The sequence below is a fragment of the Nomascus leucogenys genome, chromosome 13 (assembly GCF_006542625.1).
Source record: "Nomascus leucogenys isolate Asia chromosome 13, Asia_NLE_v1, whole genome shotgun sequence".
NCBI lineage: Eukaryota > Metazoa > Chordata > Mammalia > Primates > Hylobatidae > Nomascus > Nomascus leucogenys.
The window spans coordinates 97738800-97763620 of NC_044393.1; the positions used below are offsets into that span (position 1 = coordinate 97738800).

The window sequence follows — 24821 nt, forward strand, 5'->3', positions numbered from 1 at the left end:
CATGGCCAGGCTGGTCTTGAACTTCTGACCTCAGGTGATCCGTCTGCTTCGGCCTCTCAGAGTGTTGGGATTACAGGTGTGAGCCACCGTGCCCGGCCACTTATTCTGTTTCATGGGATGAAGTGTTGCCCAATTCTAGAATGCCAAATAAGCCAATTAAGATTTTTAAACTAAATGTGTTGTAATTTTGTCTTTTGACAGTGCCATTGTACAGATGATTCACTGCTCCACCTCTCCACCACTCACCTACTCACAATGATGGTTTTCAACATTTCGGGAACGGTTCCTTTGGGCTCAGAGCAATTCCTACTTCTCCCTCATGAGGAATTGGCGGGGGTGGTGATAAAATTCTTCATCTGGTTGTGAGGTGGTATTTCACACAACTCCTTAATAAATGTTGGAGGTGATACTGCATACAGGAAAACTTACAATAACCAGATTGTTACAGGGAGTTAGGCATGAACAGGGCAGCAGAGGGCTCTCCCCCAACCCACTAGAAATGTCAGGTGATGGTTCGGGAATTAACAAATTGCCTCTCTAAGAATGAGAATTCGGCAGCCAGGGAGAGACAATCTCCTGATGGTCCACACCTGTTAACAGTAAGTGTTAACTGAATGCAGCCCCCCCTAAGCAGCAGCTTCTTGGGCACCCGTGTTAAGAGACAAATGGCGAAGTATTGGCCGGGCACAGTGGCTCACACCTGTAATCCCAGCACTTTGGGAGGCCAAGGTGGGTAGATCACCTGAGGTTAGTTCAAGACCAGCCTGGCCAACATTTTGTATTTTTTGTCTCTACTAGAAATACAAAAATAGGCGTGGTGGCACGTGATGGCGTGCGCCTGTAGTCCCAGCTACTCAGGAGGTTGAGACAGAAGGATCACTTGAGCTTGGGAGGTGGAGGCTGCAGCAAGCTATGATCATGGCACTGTACTCCAGGCTGGGTGACAGAGACCATCTCTAAAAAAAAAAAAAAAAAAAAAAAAAGGCCGGCACGGTGGCTCATGCCTGTAATCCCAGCACTTCAAGAGGCTGAGGCGGGCGGATCATGAGGTCAAGAGATCGAGACCATCCTGGCTAACACAGTGAAACCCCGTCTCTACTAAAACTACAAAAAATTAGCCGGGTGCGGTGGCATGGTGGCGGGGACCTGTGATCCCAGCTACTTGGGAGCCTGAGGCAGGAGAATGGCATGAACCTGGGAGGTGGAGCTTGCGGTGAGCCGAGATCATGCCACTGCACTCCAGCCTGGGCGACAGAGTGAGACTCTGTCTCAAAAAAAAAAAAAGGAATTTATAAGTATATATTATTCTATATCTTTATATATTAATTATATATTCTATAATTTTTTTGAGATGGAGTCTTGCTCTGTCTCCCAAGTTGGAGTGCAGTGGTGCAATCTCAGCTCAATGCAACCTCCACCTCTGGGGTTCAAGTGATTCTCCTGCCTCAGCCTCCAGAGTAGCTGAGACTACAGGTGCATGCCACCATGCCCGGCTAATTTTTGTACTTTCTGGTAGAGATGGTGTTTTACCATGTTGGCCAGACTGGTCTCAAACTCCTGACCTCAAGTGATCCTCCTGCCTTGACCTCCCAAAGTAATGGGATTATAGGTGTGAGCCACCACATCAGGCTATATTCTATAAATTCTAAAGAGAATTAAAAAGACTTGCCAAGCTTCCTTTGGAAGATACTAAATTTGTTTTTTGTTTTTTTTTTTGAGATGGAGTCTCGCTCTGTTGCCCAGGCTGGAGTGCAGTGGCTCGATCTTGGCTCACTGCAAGCTCCGCCTCCTGGGTTCACACCATTCTCCTGCCTCAGCCTCCCGAGTAGCTGGGACTACAGGCGCCCACCACCATGCCCAGCTAATTTTTTTTTTTTTTTTTTTGTATTTTTAGTACAGACAGGGTTTCACCATGTTAGCCAGGATGGTCTCGATCTCCTGACCTTGTGATCTGCCCACCTCGCCTCCCAAAGTGCTGGGCTTATAGGCGTGAGCCACCACCCCTGGCCTAAATTTTTTTTTTTTTTTGAGACAGTGTCATGCTATGTCATCCATACTGGAGTGCAGTGGCACCATCATTGCTCACTGCAGCCTCGACCTCCTTGGGCTCAGGCGATCCTCCCACCTAGGTTTCCGGAGTAGCTGGGACTACAGGTGTGTACCACCATGCCTAGCTAATTTTTGTATTTTTAGTAGAGACAGGGTTTTGCCATGTTGCCCAAGCTGGTCTCAAACTCCTTGGCTCACGATCCTCCTGCCACGGCCTGCCAAAGTGCTGGGATTACAGGCATGAACCACTGTGCCTGGCCTAAATTTACTATTGTAACAATTACTTTTTAAAATGTCAGAACTTCCTTGTAATTACACATATATATTTTTATATAAATGCACAAAGGTAATCACATCCTATTTGGATTTCTGTGTGCACTTTTTCTTAAAAATTTTAACAATCACATATAACCTCGTAGAAATTGTTTTCGTTTGTAGATGCTTCCTTTTTCATAAAATTATGTCCTTGTTTTATAATGCCATCTTTTCCAATATAGCCGAGATCACGCCACTGCACTCCAGCCTGGGTGACAGAGCAAGACTCCATCTTGGAAAAAAAAAAAGAAATATAATTGGTGATGTTTCCAAAGAGAAAATCCTTTGTGGTTCCTCATATTCCTAACTTGTATGACACTCTTGCTCAAAGAAGGACACCTGCTCCTAAAACCCGTCTACCAGCGGGTCTGGCTACCGTTGCTGTGGATTCCTGGGCAATACCAATCCTGCTCAACGCTTTGGATGTCCCACTCTGCCTCAACTCCAATCGGCCTCTATCATTGCAAACAGTTGGCTGAGTCTTTTCTTAATGTCCAGTTCATTTGGAGCAGGACAGGATTTTGTGTGTACTCTGATGTGCTCTGCAAGCTTAGACTTATAAATGAAGCCCTTTCCACAGTCGCCACAGGCGAAGGGCCTCTCGGGCCTGTGGATGCGCTGGTGCCTCAGCATGTGTCCCCTTTCCCGGAAGTTCTTGTCACACTCAGGGCAGTGGAAAGGCCTCTCCCCTGTGTGCAGGCCCTGATGGCTGAGCAGCTGCGCCTTCAGGCGGAAACTCTTGTCACACTTGGGACACTGAAAAGGCTTCTCTCCCGTGTGCGTCCTGATGTGTTCGACGAGCTTGGAGTGTTTCACAAAGCCCTTGCCGCACTCACAGGAGAAAGGCATCTCCCCGCTGTGCAGCAGCTGGTGGGCCTTCATGTCGGCCTTCACGCGATAGCGCTTGTCGCACTCGGGACACTGGAAGGGCCTCTCTCCCGTGTGCAGGCGCTGGTGGCTGAGCAGCTGCCCCTTCAGGCGGAAGCTCCTGTTGCACTCCGGGCACTGGAAGGGCCTCTCCCCGCTGTGCACGCGCAAGTGCTCCGTGAGCTTGGACTGTCTGGTGAAGCCCTTGCCACACTCCCCGCACGAGAACGGCCTCTCCTTGCTGTGCGTGTGCTGGTGGGCCTTCAGGATGCCCTTCAGGCGGAAGCGCTTGTCGCACTTCAGGCACTGGAAGGGCCTCTCCCCGCTGTGCACTCTCAGGTGCTCACGGAGCTTGCACTGGTGGGTGAAGCCTCTGCCACACTCGCTACAGGAGAACGGCCTCTCCCCACCGTGCCGGAGCCGGTGGGCTCTCAGCATGCTCTCCAGGCGGAAGCTCAGCCCACACTCTGGGCACTGAAAGGGCTTCTCGTCCGTGTGCAGCCGCTGGTGCCGCAGCAGCTGTCCCCTCTGACGGAAGTTCCTGCCACACTTGGCACACCAGAAAGGCTTCTCTCCGCTGTGGACTCGAATGTGCTCCGTGAGTTTACACTGCTTGGCGAAGCCCTTGCCACACTTCCTGCAGGAGAACGGTCTCTCCCCACCGTGCGCATGCTGGTGGACCTGCAGCAGGCGGCGCAGGCGGAAGCGCTTGGTGCAAAGCGGACACTGGAAGGGCTTTTCTCCAGTATGCGCCCTGCAGTGGCTGGCGAGCCTGGCGCTCATAGGGGAGCGCTCGCCACACTCCGAGCAGGAGCAGGGCCCCTCTGCGCCGTGCTGCAGCGCCTCCGTGTCCCCTTCCTGGTGGCCGCTCCCCTCCTGGGGCAGGCGCGAGCCTGGCTTCTGTCCCGAGTGCACACTGCTGGAGGCCCCACGGCCTTCTCTCCAAGAGGCCGGCCCCTCCCTGCTGTGCTGGCACCGGCGAGCCTGCGTGCTGTCCACCGGGAGGCAGCGCTTGCCGCATGGGGTGCACTGGGCAGGCTTCTCCCCCTGCTGCGGGAGGCGGTGGCTGGGATGGGCCAGCTCGTGTCGGAAGCGCATTTCACCGTCAGCGCTCTTGAACCGGCCCCTCCCCGTGTGGGCCGCCAGATGGCGCAGCAGACACAGCTTCCGGCGGAAGCTCTTACCGCACACGCCACACCGGAAGTGCCTCTGTACCCGAGGGCTGCTCCACGACATCTGCGTCTCTGCCCTCTTGTTGAATTTCTCCCAGGCCCTACGTGTCCGGTCCTTTGAGTTGCCTATCTGGTGCATTACTAAGTGGTTCTCCCAACAGCTTTCCCCGCAGACAGGACAAGGGTGCTGGGTGCTCTCCCAGGTGGGGACGTCCCGCAAACCAGGAAGATCCAGATTTCTGGGACCTGGGATTCCTTCTTTTAGGGTAGATTCACTGGGGCCACGGGCTAGTGGCAGAGGAGCCCTGGCGTCGTGTCTCTGTGGGCTCCCGAGGGTGATGCCTTGGTCAGGCCTGAAGGAAACAAAGGATCCAAAGGAACACTGGCTCTCAGGATCTAATTGGAAATGGCTTTTAGTTTTTCCTGAATTCACAGCCTGCTGGCTTCCTGCAATTGAAAACAAAAATTCAGTTGGTATTCCTGTCTGCAGCACTACTAGTGATTCTCACAGTCAGGTGACCCACAAGAGTGCCTTTTGGTGGCCTGGGAACCCAGCTTCCACTGAGCTACCCAACCATGCAGTGTGGTCTGTCTCATGGCCGTGAGTTTGGTGAGTCTGCTGAAACTAAACTGAACAGACGTATCTTTGGATAATACTGAAAAAAGGAAAATATAGGTTGCAAATATAGAGTGTAAGCTCTGGAATCAGTCTGCCTAGTTTTGAATCCTATCTGTCCACTATGTAACCTTTGTCAAGCTAATCTCTTTTGGCTTCAGCTCCTTCTGTAAAAACGTGCAAACAAAAGTACATAAGATTACTGTGAGAATTAAATGAGCTAATGTGCATGAGGTGCTTAGCATGGTGCCTGGCATAGTGCATGTACTCTGTAAGTGTTGACTGCTCTCATGACTTCAGGAAAGCCAGTGTATCCCATTCTGATGCACAGACACACCTGGAGTCCCGAGCTGGAGCCCTGACTAATACCACAGTTATACGTGATCTTTGAGCCATCCTGTCTCTAAGACCTGGCAGCAAGGCTTGGGCCTGTTCCTCCCTCCCTGCCCCCATTTCTGCCAATGTTTCAAGAAGGTTTCTTGAAATAATTAATAGATGGTAGAAAGTTAAGTAATTTGTGGGGAAAAACCTTCACTTTCGAAATAAGCACCTAAAAACTAAAAGTATTTGACAAGATTTCTTGAAATGATGCTCCTGTTTTACTTTTTCATTCTGTACTTTAAGAATCCAAAAATCTCAGACTCTCTCATCATGACAAGAAATGAAAGAGAAGAGCTCAGGTTGATCAGGTTGAAGTATTCATTTCATTCTGTACTTTAAGAATCCAAAAATCTTAGACTCTCTCATCATGACAAGAAATGAAAGGGAAGAGCCCAGGTTGAAGTATTCATTTCATTCTGTACTTTAAGAATCCAAAAATCTTAGACTCTCTCATCATGACAAGAAATGAAAGGGAAGAGCTCAGGTTGAAGTATTCAAGTAGACAACAGTCTCTAGTTAGGAAGGAAGCCACGTTAGTCACGAAGATCTGGATAACCATGGGCCAGGCATGGTGACTCACACTTATAATCCCAGCACTTTGGGAGGCTGAGGTGGGAGGACTGCTTGAGGCCAGGACTGCTTGAAGCCAGGAGTTCAAGACTGCAGTGAGCTATGGTCATGCCACTGTGCTCCAGCCTGGGTGACAGAGCAAGATCCTGTGTCTTAAAAAAAAAAAAAAAAATCTGGATAACCAGTTTCTGCTGAGTTCTTACTATATAAACTGTCTCTCAATATATATACCCACATATATGTATACATATATACACATATATTTATATATTTATGTGTACATTTATATACATATGTATATACACATATATATGTGTGTATGTATGTATGTGTGTGTATATATATATATATATATTTTTTTTTTTTTTTTTTTTTTTTTTTTTTTTTGAGACTGAGACTTGCTCTGTCGCCCAGGCTGGAGTGCAGTTGCATAATCTCAGCTCACTCACTGCAAACTCTGCCTTCCAGGTTCAAGCAATTCTTCTGCCTCAGCCTCCTGAGTAGCTGGGATTACAGGCACCTGCCACCATGCCCGGCTAATTTTTTTGTATTTTTAGTAGAGTAAGGGTTTCACCATGTTGGCCAGGCTGGTCTGGAACTTCTGACCTCAAGTGATCTGCCCGCCTGGGCTACCCAAAGTGCTGGGATTACAGGCCGGAGCCACCATGCCTGGCCTAACACTATATATATTAACCAATTCAATCCTGTTAACATGGGTACTTTCATTTTATAGTTCAGGCATTGAAATACCGAAAGGTTCAATAACTTGCCCAAGGTCACCAAGAAAAAGCAAGATCCAGACATAGACTCTAGAACCCACATTCCTAACCATTATGCTTTACTGCCTTTATCTAGAAGATAAGAGTCATCAAAACTCAGCTCGCCCAAACACGATGACAAGATCAGAGAAGAGAAACAAATCTGAACACAATGTCTCAAGGTCGGGGCCCTAGATTTCTTAATACTCACCCCAAAACAGCTGTTCCTCAAAACCTGGATCAAAATGCATATCAACAGAGGAGCAAATTATGTTTCCTGATTTCTGTGATTCTCTCCATTTCCTGAAGGGCTCTCCCCCGTGTTCAATCCAGGATATTAGTTCTGGTTTTGGAAGTCCATCATCTGCACAGAGAAGTCAGACAGGGTAGTTTGGCTTCCTGAATTTAAAGCACACTAAGTGTCTAAATTTCTCAACATTCACTCCTGGGACAAAGTATGAGAACAACATGTCAAAAAAAAAAAAAAAGGTTTACACAAAGATGAAAAAACTGCCTACACATCCTAACAATGCCTCCTAGTCTGTCTGGACATGTTAGATCAGGTATGTTGTTTTAATTTTGTCATGGTCCTCACACATTTAGCAATGCGGTATTTTGTCCAAAAACAAAATGGCTAATGCCATATATATATATATATATATATATTTTAATGTATTTATTTAGGTATTTATTTTTTGAGATGGGGTCTCACTCCAGTTGCCAAGGCTGGAGTGCAGTGGTGCAATCATGGCTCACTGTAGCCTCGGCTTCCTGGGCTCAGGTAATTCTTCAACCTCAGCCTGGGACTACAGGCACACACCACCAGGCCAAGCTAATTTTCGCATTTTCAGTGGAGACGGGTTTCACCGTGTTGCCCAGGCTGGTTTCAAATTCGTGTGCTCAAGCAGTCTGTCTGCCTCGGCCTCCCAAAGTGCTGAGATTACAGGCGTAAGCCACTGCGCCCAGCCTTCAATATTCTTAACAGTGATTTAATAACAGCCAAATCATAGGGTCCAATTTTAAAGCAAGTTGGTTATGGCAAAAATGTGGTCAAAAAGGAGTTTTTAAAATAATGCTTTAAGTTATTATTATTATTGTTTTAGATAGGGTCTCACTGTGTCTCTCAGGCTGGAGTGCAGTGGCATGATCACAGCTTACTGCAGCCTCAACCTCCTGGGCTCCAGTGATCTGCCCACCTCAGCCTCCTGAGTAGCTGGGACTACAGGCAAGAGCTACCACACTGGCTAATTTTTTTTATTAGTTTTTGAAATGGGGTCTCACTATGTTGCCCAGGCTACCCTCAAACTCCTGGACTCAAGCAGTCCTACCCCACCCTGGCATCTCAAAGTGCTGCAATTACAGGCATGAGCCACTGCACCTGGCCAGTGGTTTAACTTATTAGAAATACTTCTGGGGGGGGGGAGGAGGGGGGGGGGGGGGGGGGGGGGGGGGGGGGGGGGGGGGGGGGGGGGGGGGGGGGGGGGGGGGGGGGCGTGGCACGACAGTGGTGAAGAGACTTCAAAAAAAAAAAAAAAATACTTCTGGCACACAGAGAAGGAGAAAAATATACAAAAACCTGGATGCCATCTAACTTTGTCAAATCCTACCGTGCTGACACACTTCAGGTTTTTTATTTTTTTGTTTTTGATAGGGTCTTGCTGTGTCTCCCAGGCTGAAGTGCAGTGGTGCAATCACAGCTCATTGCAGCATCAACCTCCTGGGCTCAAGTAATCCTCCCACCTCAGCCTCCTGACAGCTGGGACTACAGGCGGGAGCCACCATGCTCAGCTAATTTTTAAGTTTTTTGTAGAGACAGGGTCTCCCTAGTTCGTCCAGGCTTGTCTCAAACTCCTAGGCCCAAGATATCCTCCTACCTCAGCCTCTGAAAGTGCTGGGATTGTAGGGATGAGCCACCATGCCCAGTCTACTTCAGGTTTCTTAAAGATATGAGACATTACACAGTTTAAGACCCTGTATATCCCTCTCCAGAGGTAAGCACTACCCTGAATCTGGTGTATATTATTCCTATGCATGTTCTTATTTTAAAATATATATGTATAAAGAAAATGTTGCTGGGTTTTTGTTTTGTTTTTTTTGACAAAGTTTCACTCTTGTTGCCCAGGCTGGAGTACAATGGCGCGATCTCAGCTCACCGCAGCCTCCGCCTCCCGGGTTCAAGCGATTCTCCTGCCTCAGTCTCCCGAGTAGCTGGGATTACAGGCATGCGCCACCACACCTGGCTAATTTTTGTATTTTTAGTAGGGTTTCTCCATGTTGGTCAGGCTGGTCTCGAACTCCCGACCTCAGGTGATCCGGCTGCCTTGGCCTCCCAAAGTGCTGGGATTACAGGCGTGAGCCACTGTGCCTGGCCTATATTGCTGGTTTTAAACTTTACACAGACCAGGCTAGGCACAGTGGCTCACGCCTCTAATCCCAGCACTTTGGGAGGCCGAGGTGGGAGGATCACGAGGTCAGGAGTTCGAGACCAGCCTGGGCAATACGGTGAAAGCTCATCTAATACAAAAGTTAGCTGGGCGTGGTGGTGTGTGCCTATAGTCCCAGCTACTCGGGAGGCTGAGGCAGGAGACTTGCTTGAACCTGGGAGGTGGAAGTTGGCGGTGAGCCGAGATCGCACCACTGCACTCCAGCCTGGGAAACAGAGCAAGACTCCATCTTGGAAAAAAAAAAAAAACTTTACATAGACCATACCACATTGTACTGCAACTTGCTCTTCTCTCCTCAAATTATATTTTTAAAATTTCTCCATTTTGGAACACTTGGCTTCATTTGTTTGATAGTCTTTGATTATATGAATATATCACAGTCTGTCGTTTTCTTCTGCTCCCTGGCATGCCTCTATGAATACACACATAAGCATTGACAGTTCTTGAAGTGAATTGCTGTATCATAGGATAAGCATGTCTTCAACTTTACTGTATGTTACCAAATTGCTCTCCAAAGTGGCTATGCTGATTGACAATAGAGTAGGAATGTTCACTTTGCTTCACATCTTGACAACACACGATGCTATCAGATGTTTTACTATCTCTAACATAGTACCACATAATAAGTCTTGCTATCTGATAAAACAATCAATCACCTTCCATCTTGTTCCATAAGACTGTCTTCATTATTCTCGTCTTGGTTCTCCCATGTTCTTTAGGATCAGCTTATCAAATTCCACAGAAAGCTCTATTGGGATTCTGACTGGACTTGCTTTGAATCTATAGATTCATTTGGGGACAGAATTGACAGAAGGCAGAAAGATCCATGTAACTGACTATTAGATTAAGAAGATGGGTGGCCGGGCGCAGTGGCTCACGCCTGTAATCCCAGCACTTTGGGAGGCCAAGGCGGGCGGATCACAAGGTCAGGAGATCGAGACCATCCTGGCAAACATGGTGAAACCCCATCTCTACTAAAAATACAAAAAAATTAGCCGGGCATGGTGGCAGGCGCCTGTAGTCTCAGCTACTGGGGAGGCTGAGGCAGGAGAATGGCATGAACCTGGGAGGCGGAGCTTGCAGTGAGCTGAGATTGTGCCACTGCACTCCAGCCTGGGCGACAGAGCGAGACTCCTTCTCAAAAATAAATGAATAAATAAAAGAAGATGGGTGTTCTCCTAGCCAGCCACAGTGGCTCACGACTGTAATCCCAGAACTTGGGGAGGCCAAGGCAGGTGGATCACTTGACCTCAGGAATTCAAGACCAGCCTGGGAAACATGATGAACATGATGATGATGATGGATAATCACAACGATATGATGAAAGCATGAGAAACAGTCGTGGCCCAACAATGAAACAAATTAAAATGTAGCATAATTTTGTCTTTTTTTTTTTTTTTGAGATGAAGTCTCACTGTCGCCCAGGCTGGAGTGCAATGGTGTGATCTCGGCTCATTGTAGGCTTCGCTTCCTGGGTTCAAGCGATTCTCCTCCCTCAGCCTCCCAAGTAGCTGGGATTACAGGCATGCACAACCACGCCCAGCTATTTTTTGTATTTTTAGTAGAGATGGGGTTTCACCATGTCGGCCAGGCTGGTGTCAAACTCCTGACCTCCCTCCCTTCCTCCCTCCCTTCCTTCCTTCCTTTTCTTTCCTTTTTTGAGACAGTCTCCCTCTGTTGCCCAGGCTGGAGCGCGGCGGCATGATCTCGGCTCACTGCAGCCTCCCTGCCTGGGGCTCCCGTGATTCTCCTGCCTCGGCCTGCCTAATACCTGGGACTGCAGGCGCACACCACCACGCCTGGCTGGTTTTTGTGTTTTTGGTGGAGATGGGGTTTCGCTGTGTTGGCCAGGCTGGTGTCCAACTCTTGACCTCAAGTGATCTGCCCGCCTCGGCCTCCCGAAGTGCTGGGATTACAGACGGAGTCTCGCTCACTCAGTGCTCAATGTTGCCCAGGCTGGAGTGCAGTGGCGTGATCTCGGCTCGCTACAACCTCCACCTCCCAGCCGCCTGCCTTAGCTTCCCAAAGTGCTGAGATTACAGCCTCTGCCTGGCCGCCACCCCGTCTAGGAAGTGAGGAGCGTCTCTGCCCGGCCGCCCATCGTCTGGGATGTGAGGAGCGCCTCTGCCCTGCCACTACCCCGTCTGGGAAGTGAGGAGCGTCTCTGCCCGGCCGCCCCGTCTGGGACGTGAGGAGCGTCTCTGCCCGGCCGCCCCGTCTGGGAAGTGAGGAGCGCCTCTGCCCGGCCGCCACCCCATCTGGGAAGTGAGGAGCGCCTCTGCCCTGCCGCCACCCCGTCTGGGAAGTGAGGAGCGCGTCTGCCTGGCCGTTGTGCAACCTTCCAAGTGTGAAGTGACAGCCTTCGTTGTGGAATGAATGAAGACACGGGCACTGATTATATAACACCTTGGCAGCTATCTCAAGTCGTTGATGGTGGAGGTACTGGAATTATAGAAGAAAGCAAACACACAAATTTGACTAAAGGCGATTTTGTGACTTCTTTCTATTGGCCCTGGCAAACCAAGGTTATTCTGGATGGAAATAGCCTTGAAAAGGTTATATATGAATGTATCTGATTTTTTTCCCCGTATAATTCTTACTTTGTGCATTTGATATTCAGTTGTGTTTGTAATCACGGAAAAATGAAAGCATATATTTTCAACAACAACAACAAAAAAACTCCTGACCTCAAGTGATCCACCCACCTCAGCCTCCAAAAGTGCTGGGATTACAGGCATGAGCCACCACACCCGCCCAAAATGTAGCATAATTTTGAACAACTGATAAGAATGAAAAAAAGAGAATCCATTTGATCTTGATGCTTGGAACATTCTTACTAGGCTGGCACAGGGTTAATGGCATAGAATTATATTTTTGCCTCTATAGATTCATTTACTGTAACTGATTCTTCAGTAACAATGAAAATAATGTAATGTTTTCAGTTATATGTTTTAGAAACAATCCATACATAAAGCCTGCAAAAGTTAACTATGGTAGACCAGGCACAGTGGCTCACGCCTGTAATCCCAGCACTTTGGGAGACCGAGGTGGGTGAATCACCTGAGGTTGGGAGTTCAAGACCAGCCTGACCAACATGGAGAAACCCCGTCTCTACTAAAAGTATAAAATTAGCCGGGTGTGGTGGCGCATGCCTGTAATCTCAGCTACTCAGGAGGCTGAGGCAGGAGAATAGCTTGAACCCAGGAGGCGGAGGCTGTGGTGAGCTGACATGGTGCCATTGCACTCCAGCCTGGGCAACAAGAGTGAAACTCCGTCTCAAAAAAAAAAAAAAAAAAAAAAAAAAAAAAAAAAAAAAAAAACTACGGTAACAGAACAGAATATAAATATTAGAAACTTCGCAATATAAAGGAAGTGGTATGGCTGTTGTCAACTGGCAGAAGAGATGAAGGGAAGTACTAGAGAACTAATTATCTTTATATACTGAATGAGTCAAGAGATGAAAATGATGGAATACAATCTAGAATCTTAAACATATTATTTTAAATTATAAAGCTGACCAACAGAGGCACAAAAACTATCAAAAACTGGGGAGAAGATAGAAGAGGGATTGTATAAGTGAACTAATGCCTTATTTTTCATAGTAATTAATTAATGCTGTCTAAACTTGATAAATCAAGTTACTGTAAGCATATTTAGATTGGAGGAAGCCACTTTAAAAACTAAAACAAAAATGGTTAAAAGTGGTTGCCCTCACGTGGTTAACTGAATGTGGAGATAAGGATGAAACAGGGGCTGGGCGTGATGGCTCACGCCTGTAATCCCAGCACTTTGGGAGGCTGAGGAGGGCGGATCACGAGGTCAGGAGATCGAGACCATCCTGGCTAACACGGTGAAACCCTGTCTCTACTAAAAATACAAAAAAATTAGCCGGGTGCAGTGGTGGGCGCCTGTAGTCCCAGCTACTCAGGAGGCTGAGGCAGGAGAATGATGTGAACCCGGGAGGCGGAGCTTGCAGTGAGCTAAGATCGCGCTGCTGCACTCCAGCCTGGGGGACAGAGCGAAACTCCGTCTCAAAAAAAAAAAAAAAAAAAAGAATGAAACAGGAGATTTTTATCTTTCACTTGATGCTTCTCTGAACAGACTGATTTTTTAAAAATGATATTTGATAAATGAAATATAAAAACCAAATAAGCAAAAAGGACATCCAGTACCATACCCAGGCCAGACAGCTACTCTTTTTTTTTTTTCCTTTTTGGGATGGAGTCTCACTCTGTTGCCAGGCTGGAGTGCAGTGGCGCGATCTCGGCTCACTGCAACCCCCGCCTCCCAGGTTCAAGTGATTCTCCTGCCTCAGCCTCCTGAGTGGCTGGGACTACAGGCGCCCGCTACCACGCCCAGCTAATTTTTGTATTTTTAGTAGAGACAGGGTTTAACCATGTTGGCCAGGATGGTCTTGATCTCTTGACCTCGTGATCCACCCGCCTTGGACTCCCAAAGTCCTGGGATTACAGGCTTGAGCCACCGCGCCCGGCAGAGACAGCTACTCTTAAAACACTTCAGGCCAGGCGCGGTGGCTCACGTCTGTAATCCCAGCACTTTGGGGGGCCAAGGCGGGTGGATCACGAGGTCAGGAGATTAAGACCATCCCAGCCAACATGGTGAAACCATGTCTCTACTAAAAATACAAAAATTAGCCAGGCGTGGCAGCACACACCTGTAGTCCCAGTTACTCGGGAGGCTGAGGCAGGAGAACTGCTTGAACCCGGAAGGCAGAGGTTACAGTCAGCCAAGACTCCAGCCCAGGCGACAGAGTGAGACTGCGTCTCAAAAAAACAAACACTTCATTGTACACCCTTCCAAAATAGCTTTTCTGTAGTATTTAGACCCCACTGTAAAAGTTGTGAGGTAGGGATATCCTAGGTTAAAGATATACAGAGCACTTCATGAATGTGCACTAGGTGTGCTCCTATGTGGACAAACATGGCATCCTGATAGTAAGTCATGACTAAAGGCCCCTCATAAATAATATTTAGTCACCCGGACCACATTACATTGTTCAAATATTCTCATGCAACAATGTCTACCCTTGAGTAAAGATTAACAATGTTGACAAAAGTATTAACAATAGATTGCAGGGTAAAAATACCCTTCTGAGTTAATTTCTGAGAAATCTTGCTACCTGAGAAACAGGAGCATCACGTTGACTGTGACCCTTACAGGATCCAGTTCCATGACCTACCCACAAAGGTGAACAGGTCTTACCTAGAGAGATGAGAGTCTCATAATTGCTTCTCATCACATGCTTGTAAAGCTCCTTCTGCCATGCCTCTAGATCCTGCCATTCTTGCTCGGAGAAATAAATGGCAACATCCTCAAAAGTCAGAGGTAGCTGCAATTGTAGACATAAGACATATACATTCATGGTTGCTTCAAAATGACTCCAGCTCCTTCTTGTTAATTTAAGACTTCTGCAGTGGACAAATGTTTTTGGTTGTTCAGCAGCTTCTTCCTGGAGAACTACTCCTTCTACTCCAATTACATCGTTCTGCTGTTAACCACTACACCCCCCGCTCCACGTTTCATTATGCTTGTTCAAAGTATATATACATATGTAGAGTATGGAATTTTTTTCTTTACAAAATGGGAACAAGTCACTTTGTAACTTCATTCACTTAATATGTCACAGACCTCTTTCCAGGTTAATAATATATATTGAGGCAAACACATTTTTTTGGTAAAGTCACACTATATTCCATGAGTAGATATACCCCACTGATGGGACATATAGTTTGTTTCCCTTATAAATTACAGTATTCAGCCAGGCGCGGTGGGTCATGCCTGTAATCCCAGCACTTTGGGAGGCTGAGGTGGGCAGATCATGAGGTCAGGAATTTGAGATCAGCCTGACCAACATGGTGAAACCCCGCCTCTACTAAAAATACAAAAATTAGCCGGGTGTGGTGGCGTGCACCTGTAATTCCAGCTACTGGAAAGGCTGAGGCAGGAGAATTGCTTGAACCTGAGAGGCAGAGGTTGCAGTGAGCAGAGATCGCACCACTGCACTCCAGCCTGGGCGACAGAGCGAGACTCGGTCTCAAAAAAAAAAAAAAAAAAAAAAAATTAGTGTTCTCATGTGCTTTCTATGTATTAGTGCTTTTACTTCTTCAGGATAAAGTATAAAAGGAGAACTACTAAATCAAAGAGAATACACATCTTCAGTTTTAATAAATAACATCAGATTGCCTTCCAAAAAGAATCCAGCACATTTACCCTTGCTATTAACATGAGACTTCTTGTTTCTTTATACCTTTGCCAGCACAAGATGTTCTCAAACCTTATTTTTTGCCAACGTGGGGTGGCAAGTTGTATTTCAGTATTTTAATTTACATTAATTTGTAAGGCTGGAAGTCCTTGCCACAGCAATCAGGCAAGAGAAAGAAATAAAGGGCATCCAAATTGGAAAACTATCTCTGTTTGCCAATGATATGATCCTCCGCCTAGAAAATCCTAGAGATTCCAATCCAAAAGACTCCTGGATTTGACAAATGAATTCAGCAAAGTCTCAGGTAACAAAATTAATGTATATAAATCAGTAGCACTGCTATATACCAACAGCGACCAAGCTGAGAAATCAAGAACTCAGTAGTTTTTACAATGGCTGGAAAAAACAATAAAATGCCTAGGCATACACTTGACATGGTTTGACTCTGTGTCCCCACCCAAATCTCCTGTTAAATTGTAATCCCCAGGGTTGGAGGAGGGGCCTGGTGGGAGGCGACTGAATCATGGGGGCGGACTTCCCCCTTGTTCTCATGATAGCGAGTTTTCACAAGATCTGGTTGTTTAAAAGTGTGTAGCACTTGTCCCTTCACTGTCTCCCTCTTGCTCTAGCCATGAGAAGACCGTATGATTGTAAGTCTTCTGAGGCCTCCCCAGAAGCAGAAGACTAAGAGTTACCAGCAATTGGTTTTGAATTTTATTGCTTTTCTAAAAACTGCATTAGGAAAAATGCAATGTATGCAAATGTTTAGTATTGTTTAATACTTGTGTTTATTATGGTTGACTTGGATAAATGGATACTTCCTGAGGCTCACAACCAGGAGTATGTAAATTATATATTTGTTAATTTAAAACACTCTAATTACATAAGCATACATCCCACCTTTTATTGAACTGCCATTGTTACTGCCATATGTCCTTATTTTCTATGGGTATTAAAGTTTATCTTGTTCCAACTTAAATTTTTTTTTTTTTTTTGATACGCCATCTCGCTCTGTTGCCAGGCTGGAGTGCAGTGGCATGATCTTAGCTCACTGTATCCTCCACTTCCCAGATTCAAGCAATTCTCCTGCCTCAGCCTCCTGAGTAGCTGGGACTACATGTGTGCACCACCACACCTGGCTAATTTTTTTGGCATTTTTAGTAGAGATGGGGTTTCACCATGTTGGTCAGGCTGGTCTCCAACTCCTGACATCAAGTTATCCACCCACCTTGGCCTCCCAAAGTGCTGAGACTCAGGCATGAGCCACCGTACTCAGCCTATTCATCTTCTATTTTTATTTATTTATTTTGAGATGGAGTCTCACTCTGTTGCCCAGGCTGGAGTGCAGTGGCGTGATCTCGGCTCACTGCAACCTCCACCACCCTGGTTCAAGTGATTCCCCTGCCTCAGCCTCCCGAGTAGCTGGGATTACAGGCACACGCCACCACACTGGGCTAAATTTTTTTGTGTTTTTAGTAGAGACGGGGTTTCACCATGTTGGCCAGGCTGGTCTCGAACTCCTACCTCAGGCAATCTGCCTGGCTGGGCCTCCCAAAGTGCTGGGATTACAGGCGAGAGCCACTGCGCCCAGCCAGCCTAGTCATCTTTAAATTTTTTTTTTTTTTTTTTGAGACGAAGTTTTGCTGTTTTGCCCAGGCTGGAGTAAAGTGGCACGATCTCAGCTCACTGCAACCTCTGCCCACTGGGGTTCAAGCGGCTCTCCTGCCTCAGCCTCCCAAGTAGCTGGGATTATAGGTGCTGGCCACCATCCCCAGCTGATTTTTGTATCTTTAGTAGATACAGGGTTTTGCCACGTTAGCCAGGCTGGTCTCGAACTTCTGACCTCAGGTGATCCGCCCACCTCGGCCTCCCAGTGCTAGGATTACAGGCGTGAACCACCGCGCCCGGCCAAAGTTTATTTTTATTTATTTATTTATTTTAAATTTTAGTTTCAGGCGTACATGTGCAGGTTTGCTATACAGGTAAATTGCGTGTTGTGGGGGTTTGGTGTGCAGACTGTTTCATCACCCAGGTAATAAGCATAGTACCTGATAAGTAATTTTTCGGTCCTCATTCTCCTCCCAACCTCCACCTTCAAGTAGGCCCCAGTGTCTGCTATTCCCCGCTTTGTATCCGTATATACTCAGTGTTTAGCTCGTCCTTATAAGTGAGAACGGCACTTTGTTTTCTACTCCTGTGTTATCTCACTTAAGATAATGGCCTCCAGCTCCATCCATCTTTCTGCAAAGGATATGATTTTCTTTATGGCTGCATAGTATTCCATGGTGCATATGTACATTTTCTTTATCCAGTCTGCCATTGATGGGCATTTAGGTTGATTCCACATCTTTGCTATGGTGAATAGTGCTGCAATGAACATATGCAAACGTGTCTTTACGCAGAACAATTTATATTCCTGTGGGTATATATTCAATAATGGGATTGCAGGGTCAAATGGTAATTCTGGCTGGGCATGGTGGCTCACGCCTGTAACACCAGCACTTTGGGAGGCCGAGGTGGGCAGATCACCTGAGGTCAGGAGTTCTAGACCAGCCTGGCCAACATGGAGAAACCCCGTCTCTACTAAAAATACAAAAAATTAGCTGGGCGTGGTGGCATGCGCTTGTAATCCCAGCTACTCAGGAGGCTAAAGCAGGAGAATTGCTTGAACTTGGGAGGCAGAGTTTCCTGTGAGCCAAGATGGCATCAGCCTGGACGACAGAGCAAAACTCCATCACCAAAAAAAAAAAAAAAGAAGAAAGGTAATTCTGCTTTGCGTTCTTTGAGAAATCACCAAACTGCTTTCTACAATGGCTGAACTAATTTACATTCCCACCAGCAGTGTTTATGTGTTCTCTTTTCTCTGTAACCTTGTTTTTTTTTTAACTTTTTAATAGCCATTCTGACTGATATGGTTTTGATTTGCATTTCTCAAATGATTAGTGATGCTGAGCATCTTTTCATAAGCTTGTTGGCCATGTGTATATCTTCTTTTGAGAAGTGTCTGTTCATGTCCTTTACCCATTTTTTAATGCAGTTGTTTTTTGCTTGTAAATTTAAGTTCCCCACAGATTCTGGATATTAGACCTTTGTCAGTTGCATAGTTTGAGAATATCCCATTCTGTAGCGTGTTTGTTTACTCTGCTGATAGCTTCTTTTGCTGCATAGAAGCTCTTTAGTTTAATTAAGTCCCATGTGTCAATTTTTGTTTTTGTTGCAGTTGCTTTCGGAGTCTTCATCATGAAATCTTTGCCAGGGCCTATGTCCAGAATGCTACTTCCTAGGTTAGCTTCCAGGGTTTTTATAGTTTTAGGTCTTACATTTAAGTCTTTAATCCATGTTGAGTTGATTTTTGTATATGGTGTAAGGAAGGGGTGCAGTGTCAGTCTTTTGCATATGGCTAGCCAGTTATCCCAGAACCATTTATTAAATAGGGAGTCTTTTTCCCACTGCTTGTTTTTGTTGACTTTGTAGATCAGATGATTGTAGGTGTGTGGCGTTATTTCTGGGCTCTCTATTCTGTTCCATTGGTCTGTATGTCTGTTTTCTTACCATGCTGTTTTGGTTACTGTGGCCTTGTATAGTTTGAAGTCAGGTAGTGTGATGTCTCCAGCTTTGCTCACTTTGCCTAGGACTGCCTTGGCTATTTGGGCTCTTTTTTGGTTACATATGAATTTTGAAATAGTTTTTTCAGCCAGACACTGGCTCATACCTGTAATCCCAGTAATTTGGGAGCCCAGGAGTTTGAGAACACTCTGGGCCACATAGCTAAACCCATCTCTACCAAAACAGTAACAAAACCCACAAAAATTAGCAGGGCATGGTGGCACATGCCTGTAGTCCTAGCTACCTGAGAGGCTGAGGTGGGAGAACTGCTTGAGTCCGGGGTTTCACCATATTGGCCAGGCTGGTCTCGAACTCCTGACTTCATGATCTGCCTGCCTCGGCCTCCCGAAGTGTTGGGATTACAGGCGTGAGCCACCACTCCCGGCAATATAGTTTTCTTCTCATTGTCATTGGTAGTTTGATAGGAATAGCAATGAATCTGGAAACTGCTTTGGGCAGTATGGCCATTTTAACAATATTGATTCTTCCTATCCATGAGCATTAAATGTTTTTCCCTTTGTGTTATCTCTGATTTCTTTGAGTAGTGTTTATAATTCTTGTTGTAAAGACCTTTCACCTCCTTGGTTAGCTGTATTCCTCGGCATTTTTGACTAGATGTGAATGGGACTGTGTTCTTGCTTTGGCTTTTAGCTTGGATGTTGTTGGTTTATAGGAATGCTACTGATTTTTGTACACTGGTTTTTGTATTCTCAGACTTTGCTGAAGTTGTTTATCAGATTAAGGAGTGTTTGGGCACACTATGGGGTTTTCTACATATAGAATCATACAGTCTGCAAACAGGGATAGTTTGACTTCCTCTATTTCTATTTGGATGACTTTTATTTCGTTCTCTTGCCAGACTGCTCTGGCTAGGACTTCCCATCTTTTTGTTATATTCATTATGAAATTTAGAGTTGAGTTTTAAAAACTCTAATGACTCCTTTAAATTTGTCTTAGTCTGTTTAGTATTGCTGTAAAGGAACACCAAGGTGGGGTAATTTTTAAAGAAAAGAGATTTATTTGGTTCACAGTTCTGCAGGCTGTATAAGAAGCACATCACCAGCATCTGCTTCTGGCGAAGGCCTCAGATGGCTTTTGTTCATGGTGGAAGGTGAAAGGGGCTGGGCACGGTGGCTTACACCTGTAATCCCAGCACTTTGGGAGGCCAAGGTGGGCAGATCACCTGAGGTCAGAAGTTCAATACCAGCTTTGCCAATATGGCTAAACCCTGTCTCTACTAAAAATACAAAAATTAGCCGGGCGTGGTGGCAGGGGCCTGTAATCTTGGCTACTTGGGAGGCTGAGGCAGGAGAATCGCTTGAACCCAGGAGGCAGAGGTTGCAGTGAGCCAAGATCACACCATTGCACTCCAGCGTGGGCGACAGAGTGAGACACACACACAAAAGGTGAGCTGGCATGTGCACAGATCACATGGCAAGAAGAAGCAAGACAGAAGAGGGGATGTCAGGCTCTTTTTAACCAGCTCCCTCAGGAACTAATAGAGGACAGCACCAAGGCATTCATGAGGGATCCACCCCCCATGACCTAAACACTTCCCATTAGAGCCCACTTCCAACATTGCAGATCTTTTTTTTTTTTTTGAGATAGAGTCTTGCTCCATCGCCCAGGCTGAAGTGCAGTGGCACGATCTCGGCTCACTGCAACCTCCACCTCCCAGGTTCAAGCAATTCTGTCTTGGCCTCCCAAGTAGCTGGAACTACAGGCGCCTGACACCCTGCTGGGCTAATTTTTGTATTTTTAGTAGAGACAGGGTTTCACCTTGTTGGTCAGGCTGGTCTCAAACTCCTGACCTCAGGTGATCCACCTGCCTCAGCCTCCCAAAGTGCTGGGAATACAGGCGTGAGCCACTGTGCCCAGCCGCAAATCCAATTTTGACATGAGGTTTAGGGACAAATATCCAAACTGCAGATATAGCAACACTTAAATCAGAAATTCATTATTTTAAGCTTAAGGAAATATAGTCATTTCTGCTATAATGCTTGTTTTGAAACGTGAATTTGTTCCAACATGATTGATTAGGAGACAATATATTACAAAATTTTGCATTTGCTTATGTGCAATTCTGTCTATAAGAAACACTAGATTAGTGGTTCTCAATCAGAACAATTTTGTCCCCTGGCAACATTTTTTATTGTTATAATGTGGGGAAGCGGGGTGGCCTACTGGCATCTAGTGCGCAGCAGCCAAGAATAGTGATAAACATCCTACGATGCGCAGGACAGCCTGCAAAACAGAAAATTATCCAGCACAGGATGTTAGTAGTGGCAAGGGTGAGAAACTTTGTACTATGTGAACAAACAGAACTGGGCTGCATAGACATACACAAAATGCACACATGCAACACACTTCAAACATCAGATTACCCTGTGTTATGAGCCCTACCTATTCACCTCCAGGGTCACAACTTTCCATCTCATTTCAGATAACCTTCCTTTCACCAATTCACAACAGCTCACAAACTGCAACCCTTGCTCTGCCCACTTCTACAAGCACATTTCAGGTCGTTCTTTTAGGTTTTTTTTTTTTTTTTGAAACGGGGTCTCATCTGTTGCCCAGGCCAGAGTGCAGTGGTGCCAGCACAGCTTACCATAGCTTTGATGTCCTGGGCTGAAGTGATTCTCTTGCCTTAGCCTCCCGAGTAGCTGGGACCACAGGGATATGCCACCACGCCTGGCTCATTTTCTGTAGAGAGGGGTCTCACCATGTTGCCCAGGCTTTTTGTTTGCTTGTTTTTCTTTCTTTTGAGACCAAGTCTGGCTCTGTCACCCAGGCTGGAATGCATTGATGCAATCTCAGCTCACTGCAACCTCCGCCTCTGAGGTTCAAGTGATTCTCCTGCCTCAGCCTCTTGAGTAGCTGGGATTACAGGTGCCCGCCACCACATCCAGCTAATTTTTTTATTTTTAGTAGAGATGAGATTTCACCATGTTGGCCAGGCTGGTCTTGAATTCTTGACCTCAGGTGATCTGCCTGCCTTGGCCTCCCAAAGTGCTGGGATTACAGGTGTGAGCCACCGCGCCCGGCCTGCCCAGGCTTATTTCAGGCAGTTTTTAAGGCAATGAAGGATAATTTATTAATCACTAAAGTGCATAAAACTGCTTTTAGGTCCTTTCAACACATTACTGATGAAAGTTTGAGTATTGTATATGTAACATTTCTCCCAATAAGCTCTGTGGTTTTTATTGCACAATTTTGCATAGCACTATGATTTTTAGAAATGCATATGCTGTATTATTACAGAACTGAACGTATGTTTATACTTCTGTGTTAAAGGTACTCATTCTCTCCTCTTCTCTGATTAAAATTCCTTACTTTTAAAACTTTTTTTAATTTTTAGAAGTTTAAAGATCCAGAAAGTTAGAGAGAAAACTATAAGCATCCTAGTATTCACCACTGACTGAACAAGTTTAACATTTTTCTTCAGAGTTCCTTTTAATGAAATAGAATGTGACAGGTGAAACTCAAGTTCTTGTGGTTCCTCTCTTCAATCATGTTCTGATATTGTCACATTCTCCTTCCTTTGTAAAGGCAAACATTATAACTAATGTGGGAACTTTCCAGTTCATTTTAATACATATATGTATCTGTATTCAGTATTACTTTGTGTCTTTTATACATAAATACTTTATTATACTTGTATTCTTCCCTCAACATTTTGGGATCTGGCCCTGTTGAGTTTTTTTTTTTTTTTTTTTTTGAGACAGTCTTGCTCTGTCACCCAGGCTGGAGTGCAGTGGCGCCATCTCGGCTCGCTGCAAGCTCCCCTTCCCAGGTTCACGCCATTCTCCCACCTCAGCCTCCGGAGTAGCTGGGACTACAGGCTCCCGCCAACACGCCCGGCTAATTTTTGTTTTTGTATTTTTAGTAGAGACAGGGTTTCACCGTGTTAGCCAGGATGGTCTCGATCTCCTGATCTCGTGATCCGCCCGCCTTGGCCTCCCAAAGTGCTGGGATCAGAGGCGTGAGCCACCACGCCCGGCCCTGTTGATTATATATGTAGCTAATTTATTTTAATTTTGTATAGTGTTCCACCGTCTGAATGTCACAAGTTCGTTTTTGAGATAGAGTCTCGCTCTGTCGCCCAGGCTGGAGTGCAGTGGCGCCATCTCAGTTCACTGCAACCTCCACCTCCCGAGTTCAAGCAATTCTCCCTACCTCAGCCTCCCGAGGAGCTGGGATTACAGGCGCCCGCCACCACACTCAGCTAATTTTCGTATTTTTTAGTAGAAACGGTTTTTCGCCATGTTGGCCAGGCTGGTCTTGAACTCCTGACCTCAGGTGATCTGCCCACCTCGGCCTCTCAAAGTGCTGGGATTACAGGCGTAAACCACCGCGCCTGGACTCAATGTCACAAGTTTTAAAATCCATTATTTTACTCATTAATAAGTTATTTTCAGGTCTGTGATTTGGCTGTTTATATCCTTTCCCCATATATATAGGTATGTACATATTTTTGGAGACGGAGTTTCGCTCTTGTTGCCCAGGCTGGAGTGCAATGGCGCAGTCTCGGCTCACTGCAACCTCCGTCTCCCGGGTTCAAACAACTCTCCTGCCTGAGCCTCCCAAGTAGCTGGGATTACAGGCGCCCGCCATCATGCCTGGCTAATTTTTTGTATTTTTGGTAGACTTGGGGTTTCACCATGTTGGCCAGGCTGGTCTCAAACTCCTGACCTCAGGTGATCCACCCGCCTCGGCCTCCCAAAGTGCTGGGATTACAGACGTGAGCCACCGCGCCCGGCCTAATTCATTTAATAATCAGCAAAAATCCTCAACATTAAAGTTTACAAGATAAAAATACCCTCTAAACCTCGATTTTAAGAAACCACTAACTTAATTTTTTGTATCCTCTTCTACTTCTCCCAACGTATCATCTTACACTCAACACAAATCACGCTAGAAAATAAATTCTGACATTGAAGCCCCCGCCAAACACCATTTCAACCATTCGGAATCTTAAATTTTTTGGAACAGTTGTTCTGATTCCGGTGACTATGATGTAAAACTGGTTGACCTGTAACATCCACCTCTACCTTTCTATCCTTTCCGCCGTCCGCTCCCCACCCGCCTGGCATCCTCGCCCAGGCTCCGCCCCGCTCCTAGGTCGGCCTCGGTCCACGCTCGGCTTTGTCCAGGGGTTTGGCTACGGACAAGCCGCGGGAGCGGAGGCCACCGGCTCACCGCAGGGCCCGGAATCCACACCCCCAGCGGAAGCGGCCTGCAGACTCCGTCCTACCCGTGCACCGCGGGCACTCACGGGGACCCCAGGACACGGGCGAGCCCGGAACCTGAGGACCCACCACGACCCCGAAACCGGGCGTCCAAACAGGCCAGCCCGCTTACCCGAGGCGGCTCCGCCATGGTCCCCGCAGTCCCGCCCGGCCCTGGCAAAGCCGACCGTCTCCGGCGGCTCCGCGGGAACCGGCCCTGCCGCTCACTGACTCCCCTCCGCTCCGCCCCAACCCGACTCCCACGCACAGCCCGGGTGGCCCCCAAACGCAGCGCCAGCCGGGCGCGGTGCATGCTGGGACCCGGCGCCCGGCCGCGGCTGCCGCTCCGCCCTACAGCGCCTCCTGCCGGCGGGAGAAGCGGAGCTGCCCGAGCGTCGGTCCTCAGAGGAGGGACCGATGGGCCCGGGCGCCCTCAGAGCAGGCCGCAGCACGCCGGTCTTTGAGGGACCGTCAGATTCCCGGGATCTGGGGAGGGAGGCGGTCAGAGACAAGCCAAGGAGCTGACCGGAGGGGAAACGGAGGGGCAGGACATGGAGAGATCAGGGACAGGGACAGGGAGACGCGCTTCACG

General features: G+C 46.9%; 1 protein-coding gene across 4 annotated transcripts; it reads right to left on the bottom strand.

The window, feature by feature from the left end:
• Positions 1-1880: 1880 nt before the first annotated feature.
• On the bottom strand, positions 1881-24522 carry ZNF786 (zinc finger protein 786). 4 transcript variants are annotated; one of them, XM_003270883.2, is made up of 4 exons: positions 24363-24484; positions 14396-14522; positions 6940-7092; positions 1881-4850 (listed from the first exon to the last, which is right to left on the bottom strand). In XM_003270883.2, exons 1-4 carry the CDS (start codon positions 24378-24380, stop codon positions 2803-2805), a joined length of 2346 nt encoding a protein of 781 aa, XP_003270931.2. In that variant the 5' UTR covers positions 24381-24484; the 3' UTR covers positions 1881-2802. The 4 variants fall into 4 exon arrangements, with proteins under 4 accessions (XP_003270931.2, XP_012367584.2, XP_030682255.1 ...); XM_012512130.2 differs by lacking the exon at positions 14396-14522 and having other exon boundaries at positions 2352-4850; positions 24363-24522; XM_030826395.1 differs by lacking the exons at positions 14396-14522; positions 24363-24484 and adding an exon at positions 9829-10034 and having other exon boundaries at positions 2352-4850.
• Between the last annotated feature and the right edge of the window lie 299 nt (positions 24523-24821).

Excerpts from the sequence above, each read along its gene's own strand:
- ZNF786 (XM_003270883.2), bottom strand. Across the intron at positions 7,093-14,395 it reads TGAGACTCTCATCTCTCTAG|ATGATGGACTTCCAAAACCA; the intron begins GTAAGACCTGTT and ends TTCTCTGTGCAG. Across the intron at positions 4,851-6,939 it reads TGAGGAACAGCTGTTTTGGG|GAAGCCAGCAGGCTGTGAAT; the intron begins GTGAGTATTAAG and ends TTTCAATTGCAG.